This window comes from Ricinus communis, chromosome 3 (genome assembly GCF_019578655.1).
Source record: "Ricinus communis isolate WT05 ecotype wild-type chromosome 3, ASM1957865v1, whole genome shotgun sequence".
Classification (NCBI taxonomy): domain Eukaryota; kingdom Viridiplantae; phylum Streptophyta; class Magnoliopsida; order Malpighiales; family Euphorbiaceae; genus Ricinus; species Ricinus communis.
In genome coordinates, this window is record NC_063258.1 from 24,034,813 (window position 1) to 24,043,038 (window position 8,226).

The 8,226-nt window shown below is 29.6% G+C and overlaps 1 protein-coding gene across 1 annotated transcript; it reads right to left on the minus strand.

The window, feature by feature from the left end:
• Positions 1-4,437: 4,437 nt before the first annotated feature.
• LOC8276567 (probable LRR receptor-like serine/threonine-protein kinase At2g24230) lies at positions 4,438-8,009 on the minus strand. Its single transcript, XM_002532910.4, has one exon. It carries the CDS (start codon positions 7,193-7,195, stop codon positions 4,637-4,639), a length of 2,559 nt encoding a protein of 852 aa, XP_002532956.3. The 5' UTR covers positions 7,196-8,009; the 3' UTR covers positions 4,438-4,636.
• Between the last annotated feature and the right edge of the window lie 217 nt (positions 8,010-8,226).

Here is an 8,226-nt window from a genome sequence, read left to right on the forward strand (position 1 = left end):
CTTCGGTTGGAAATTAACTTTCAAAGTTCCATTGAGGTTTTGATTCATAAATCAATAATTTCAATGTGTTTGAAAGTTATGAAAGTCTCAAATTATATTTGGTGAATGATAAAGAATGAATATTGTAAATAATTTATGAATTTTCTAAATAAATTATTGGAAAAAAACTAAAAAGAAATGGAAACAGTAAATTACTATTGGTAGAAAATAAAAAAAATAAAAATTAAATTATTTTATATTTATGAAAATAAAAGTAAAATAAAGAATAATATAAAAAATTTATTGAACTTAAATAAAATATTTTATTTTTTATGTTTGAATATGTTTTAAGGTGATATTTATTATAAAAATTATATTTTTTAAAATAAAAAACACTATTGAAAAAGCTTTAATTCTGGAGCTGAATTGTTAAACATATAGAGGGTATTTAGTTCGGAGGTTTGATGTAGGCTGATAGTTATTTCTCACTAAACAATTATATTAAAGTATTTGATAAAGACTTAAGAAACAACAATTGATAGCTGATTTAGTCACAATCAGCTGTTTATCAGCTCTATTTTAGAGTTTTTTTTATTAATTGAGAGTTGATTTAATAATAAATAATTATTATTTTAAAGTTATTCTTAATAGTTAAATAATTATAATATTTAGAACTATGATATTTGAAATTAGAAATTTTTATTAATAGAATTAAATTTTTATTTTTATTTTAAAAATAATTTTAAAAATATTTTTAATAATAAGTAAAATTGAGCTAAAAAATTAACTATAAATTTTTTAATTATTATAAGTTGTTTTTATTATTTTATATAATTAATATAATATAATAAAATAAATATATTTAACGATAAATTATACCTTCAATGGTATAATTTAAAAAGAATAATAATGTCCAAATAAATAAATAATCAAATCAACTATCAACTAAAAAAAAAACTCTAAAATAGAGCTGATACAATAAGCAGCTGATTGAGACTAAATCAGCTATCAACTGCTGTTTTTCAAATCTTTACTAAATGCTTTAATATAATTATCCAGTGAGAAACAACTATCAACTGTATTAAACTTCTGAATCAAATGGTTTAATTTATTAGCTACCAGTTACCGACTAACAGCTGCATTAATCAGCTGAACTAAACATGCCTTAATTATTATTTAAATAAAACTTATTATTATTTTACATAAAATGAATAAATAAACAGATAACCATCCAAATTTAATTGTTGTTTGAGGAAAGAAACATAGAAGTATTTTACTTATTCCTGAGCAGCCCAATCCAATATGATTCCCGAATTAGCAAACCCATCTAAATGAAGCCCGTGAACTCTCATCCCACTCATTTCTTTCTTCAGAAATAATATTTATCTTTTACATTAGAGCATCGTTAATAGTAATCTTATAAACCTTTACATTTTGCTTTATGTTGTAACTTTTATCTTATTAATGATTTTATTTTCTCTTTTTATTTCTTTTAAAAAATATTATATAAATGAAAGTGTATAAGAACTATATTTATTAAAATTAAACAAAAAATCCATATTTGATTTCTATATTTCTATCATTTTTTAGATTTGGTCTTTTATAATTTCATTCCGTGACTTTGAATTTTTATTTTTATTTTCATAAAATCTAAATCATTTTCTAATAGAAGATATAAACACGTTAAATCAATATGAAAAATATATTATTTGGTTCATATATTTTTTAATCTTATTTATTAAATTTTTATATTTTAATATTCTTAACTAGTTAAGTCCTTAATTATTTTTCTAAGAAAATTTTACTTAATATATTAAAATGATTTAGAATTAATTTATGAATTAGTTTAATAATTTAATAATTTGACTAAATTATTTACTTTATTAAAAATAAAAAACAAAGAATTCTTTTTGAGTTATGTAATAATGAAAATTTTAAAATTTATTTTATAATAAATATTCAAATTTATATATGAAAAATTATAAAAACAATTTTAAAATAAATTTTTCTTAGTCTTTTTATATTTATCTCTTTATAAATAGCTTATATCTTTGTTTACATCTCTTATTTTTATTAATTAAAATATCATGTCTTAATTAATATAATCAATTTGAACTAATAAATTAGTATTCTAATTGAAATAAGTTAAAATTAAGTAGTATCATTCTAATTAAATTAACAACTTATTATTAAAATAAAATTATAGTTTAAATCTAAATTACAATAAATTGTTATCATTCTTATTATAACTTAAAATTTAAATAATAATTCTCAGAGGTTTAATGTCAACAAATTAAAGTAGAAGAGTTTAATGTTATATAAATAAAAGTATAAGAACTCAATCTCATAAAATAAAAGTATAAATATTTAGTACCAAACTTTTAAGTTTTTTATACTAAATAAAATCCGAATGAAAGTGTAAAGACCTAATTCGATAAAAAATAAAAGTACAAGGAGCCAAATATGGGTTATTTTTTAACCTATCATGCATCTGAATTTTATTTTTAGTAGTATTTAAACATATTTATGCAATATACGTGGAACGTATTAATGAAGACACATATCAAAAAAATATTAAAATATCATAAAAAAACAAAAAAATATTTATTAGGTGAAATAAAAAATTAGAGTATTAAACTAACTAAATGACTAAAATTTAAAGATATAAATATACATTTAAACTATATATGTACTTAATCTTAAATTTTATACTATTGCAATAGATTTAAATTTATCTCAAATTTAATTATAACTTTATAAACATCCTGCAGCATAAAAAGAATTTATACATCCAACTTTGGACAAAAAAATAAAATAAAAACTTTAATCTTAATGCTAAACTATATGATAGCAATTTGTTTCTCTTCCATGGATGGTTAATGATGACAATGATGTAAAGAAGCAATTGAAATTAGACAAAAACTTTAAAAAGATGACTTGTGTTCTTGACTATATGATTATGATTGGCATTGTTCCACCAATTGTTGCATCAAAACATGGGCCTAACACCATCATTTATTCAACATTATTCCTTACATTCTTTGACTATTGATGATTTTTATTTTCTGCTGTTTCAAAGTTGGTATGGAAAATTTAGCATGCATACAATTATTTAATTTCTTATTATTTAATTAATTAATTTTTTTTTGGCTCTTTTAATCGTACCAAGCTACCATGCCGTGTAAGAAATAAATGTTTATTATTATTATTATTATTATTTATTAGATTTTATTTCTTCAAAAGATTATAAAAATAAATAAGAGATTAATGATTTCACATGGCAAAAGGCATTTGACAGAAATTTTGTCACATGAATAAGGAATCAAACCTTCTATGCATGACTATTGTCGCTTGAATATTAAAAAATAGTCTTTGGTCAAATTCAAGGAATGAAAAGAAAAGAAAATCATATTCTGAACAATTTAGGATATATAATAATAAAAAATTCTGTCTATATTTGTATATTCTTATTTATACACTAAACTGATAGATAATTGATATATTTATTAGTTTTCAATAATAAAAAATGTGTCAACCGTTTAATACAAAGCAATACCTATTATTTTTCTATTTATTGTGATATATACATTAAATTTAAATAAAAAAATTTTATAGTAATAATAATAATCATAAGACATACTCGGATTTAGTAAGTTTATTATTATTATTTTTTAAAAAATAACTTTAAAAGAAAAAAAAATAGTATAATATGAGTCAAGTCATATCAATTTTTAATCAATATTTGCTTTTAATCAAATATGAAATATGATACCATCAAGCATAAATGGGAATGGAATCTCATTTACTTTTGCTCCTTAATTAGCATTTGTGGGAATTTTTTTATGCTTTATGTCCAGAATGAGAATGATAGGCAGAGTAGCTTACTAACTGTAACACCATTGTTGTCCAAGAACAGAAGTCCCTTTCCTACTGAACAATTGGTGGGTCTGATTAATAGGAAAAATAATTTTGATGTCATCTAAGTTGTTAGCATTGTCGAGTACTTGCCTTGAACCCTAAGAGATCAGGTAACTAAACCTGATTCTGCAACTCTTTTTTACACTCGAATTTTCTTTTATAAATACAACCACAAAGATCTCATGAGCCATCAACTACCAAGCAGTGGTCCAGCTTGCACTCTGGTATAAATTCTTCATGCATTTATGTCCATGGAACCCCCAGAAGATCTTATGGTGATCACAGCTACCGACAGGACCACCTGATGATCCTTGCTTGCCCTGTACATATTCTACTCAAGTCATACAAGCAACTACCTGTACTAAAGATCCAAGAATTAACAGCAATGTTTTTGCTCAGGATTTTACCAGGGAATAACATATTATATCTCTACTCCAAGCAGGAAAAGCCATGAAATAAACTCAATTCTAAAATATTAGTTCATGTTCAAGAAGCCAGCCTGCTATATGACTATCAGTACTGAGATGACTATAAGAAGAATAGGAAGAATGATACTAGCTTTTCAAGGATTAAACTATCGTGTATGTAAATTAACTTTTATGCTACCAGTGAAGGAAAGGTAAACATCAAAAACAGATTTTCATAGACTACTGTACAATCCCTCCCAATTGCAGCATAGAAATAACTCAATACAGAAATGAAAAGCAAAAAGGCACAGGAACAAGCTTCCATTTCATCCTCATTGGCGAACCGTTGGTTCAATATCTTTAAGAAGTCCAACTATCTGCTGCATGCTTGGTCGCTTCAAGGGAATGTCTGCCGTGCACAAATATCCAATCTTGAGAGCCTCTTCCATTTCTTGTTCCGGTCCTGTATTTCGAATTTTTGGATCGATAGCTCTTGACATTTGGTTCTTCCTTACTAATCCTCTAACCCAACTCACCAAAGTTGCATCTTTCTCTTCAGGATAATCATCCCCAATTGGCTTTTTTCCTGTAATTAGCTCAAACAAAACAATCCCAAAGCAATAGACATCAGATTTTGGAGTTGGATAGTTGTTTTCTGGATCAGAAAACTCTGGAGGAACGTAACCCGGAGAACCACGAGCAATCTCCTCATCTAAGCCATTGCCAAAGACCTTGGCGAGTCCAAAATCAGACAGTCTGGGCTCCAAGTTATAGTCCAGGTAAACACTACTAGCTTTAACATCCCTATGAATAAGTGGGGGGGAACAACCATGATGGAGAAATGCCAATGCACGAGCTGTGCCAAGTGCAATTTTGTGTCGGAATCTCCAGGTTGTCAGTAACCCTTCAGAGCCAACATTTTGAATGCCATTATGGTCATCTTCTTCCCATGTGTCTGTGCTCCAATCTTCAGTTGTTTGGACACCAAGTGGCAAGTCATGGAGTAAATTCTGCAAGTTTCCATTCTCCATGTAATCATAGATAGCTATTCTTTGATCTCCTGCTATGCAATACCCTGTTAGTGGAACAAGATTGGGATGCTTAATTCGACCAAGATACTCGAGCTCTCTTGCAGCTTCTTGGTCTGTCAATGTAGATCCATGGACTAAGACTTTTACAGCAACATGAATTCCACCAGGTAGAAATCCTCTGTAAACAGGCCCAAACTTCCCTTCGGCCAAAAGTGTGCCTCGGTCAAAACTTGAGGTTGCAGATAAGAGGTCCGCAAAAGTGATATTCAGCAATGGCTTCTCAAAAAGCACTACAGCAACTGATGTTGCCTGCTTAACATCAGCCACCCATGTGGTTGAATCAGTCTGGAATGAGAATGGACCCGAAATGTTTTGTTCTTCTTTGTATGAATTTTGTTTTACTGCCCATCTACTGGATTTCCTCCTGCAACCAACGGCTATAAAAAGCAACCCAGCCAGCAAGCAGACCATTGAAAGGGCTAAGGCTAGAGCAAGTTTTAATCCCTTATGTTTGGTGGCCTTTCTTCTGAAAAGATCTGGGTTCGCAGCAATTGGGCAGCTGTTTAATGATCCATAAAATTGTCTTTGGAGGGTTTCAAGGGAAAATTCAGAAGCACAGAGAGTTAAGTTGTTGTAAGAGAAGTTGAACCTCTCCATCCAAGGGAGTTTTTGTAAGAGGGACAAAGGGATTTCTCCACTCAAATTATTATGTGAAACATCAAGAACTTGGAGGTTTTTGACAGGGAATGGAGGAATATGGCCACTGAGATGGTTGTCAGATAGATCAAGTGTATGCAGTTTACTCAGTTGTGCAACTTTACTAGGAACAAGGCCAATGAGACTAGTTTTGGACAAATTGAGATACTCTAATTCCCAAAGCATATCAATTTGTGGAATTTCTTGCCTAGCAAATCTATTGAATGCTAAATTAAGATGTTTGAGATTCTGGGCTTGATTCAGATTGGGAAAAATATCTCCACTAAGTTGATTTTCTGACAAATCCAAGTGGATCAAATGAGACCAATTAAAACTAGAATTGAATTGTACCTGAGAAATGTGACCTTGAAACTGGTTCCTGCTCAGGTCTATCACCTCCAACATTTCCAAAAACACACCCATAACTGGACCATGAAACAAATTCTGAGAAATATTGAGACTAGTGATGCATTTCATTTCTAAGAAATCCGAATCCCGTCCTTTAATCCTGTTTCCTGCAATGTTCAAAGATTTGAGCTTTGGGAATGCAGCACCAAAACCATCTGGTAAGGAACCATCTAACTTATTCAAGGAAAGATCAATGAGAGTCAGCGACCGGCAATTTAGAATTCCCACTGGAATGCTTCCTTGAAATCCATTTCGGTTGAGCTTAAGAACTCTCAAGCTAGAAAGTGAGCTTATTGCTGCAGGGATTTCACCACTGAAATTGTTGCTTGATAGATCAATTGTTTCAAGCATACCAAAATTGCCAATGTTGCTGGCGAGGAACCCAGAAACCTGATTTGAAGAGAGATTGAGGGTGATGAGAGAGCCCAAACTCCATAAATCTGAAGGCAAAGCGGTGATTTTGTTGTTGCTAAGATCCAAAGTTCTGAGCTTTGTTAGCTTGCCAATAGTGATATCAGGAATTGAACCAGAAAGACCATAACCAGAAGCTACCAATCCAGAAACACTTCCTTTGGAATCACAAAACACACCTTGCCAAGAACAAACAGGAGCAGAGAAATTGTAGAGTGAAGAGGTGTAGCCCATTTGCTTCAAGAATTCAGACACAAAGAAAGCATCTGTATTGGGTTGTTGACAAGGTAAAGGCTTGAAGAACATTGAAAGAATGAAGATAGAACTAAAGAAACTAAAACCCATTAGGATTCAGAGTCGGAAATTGACAAACAGACAACAAATAAACCAAACTGACCCAAAATCAACCACCTCAAAACCTCTCGCAAATGCTTTACAAAAGATAGAACACCTTCATATCATACATGCTTCTACTTGGTCCATCTTAGATGCTGCAACTCCATTAAAGCCAGAGTTATTGTGGTAAAGCTCTTAATAACAAGTGAGTTAACAAGTTACAAACTAGTGGTGCTATTCAAATGCTTAAAGAACACAACTTGTAAAGTGCTATTTAGATAACAACTGGGTATTTGAGGAGTACTGAAGGTCTTGTAGTTTGAAGAAGGAATGTGAGCATACCTTGTCTGGTTTTTGCAGGTCAGTCAAAGCCAAAAGAACAAACAAAAAAAGAAAACCCAAGTCAAGAAACACTTTTGTCTTTGTATAGAACATGAAAGCTCTAAACTTTTTGCTTCATCTTTGTAAAAAGATTCAATCTTTTTAAACAGTTCACTTCACAATAACACATAAGATTAGAGGGAGAGAGAGAGAGCCAAAGAAACTTGAACATATGGGGAAGCAGAATCGCAGCTTTTCTTCAAGAGTGGGAAAGAGGTTGGAATTAATAAATGAGAAAGAAAGAAATGAACAGAGAAATATAAGTAAGGTTGGTGAATTTATCAGTGCTCTGGTGTAGGTTCTGGTGGGTATTCAATTCAATGATACTCCTCATTCAAGACTTCAAGTGCTTGTGTTGGTGATAATTATTATCATTCATTCCTCTACTAATGGTGCTTTTTTTAATTGTAGTGGCAACTGTAATGAAAATTGATCCTTGAAACTCATGATTGAAACTGTAAAATAAAAGTAATCTTTGTTACTATACCATTTTTTTTCTTAATAAATACAATATTTTCTCTTAGTTGGCTCTTACCCTTTGTTTGAAAAACAAAATGAAAGAGGAAAATGAGAAAGGGATATCAGAGAAAATAAAGAGAAAGAAAGTAAAATAATTTATGAATCTACAAAACTATTTTTTTTCTCTAAAATAAAGAGAA

Coding starts and splice junctions, on each gene's coding strand:
- LOC8276567 (XM_002532910.4), bottom strand. CDS start 7,195: ATGGGTTTTAGTTTCTTTAGTTCTATCTTCATTCTTTCAATGTTCTTC.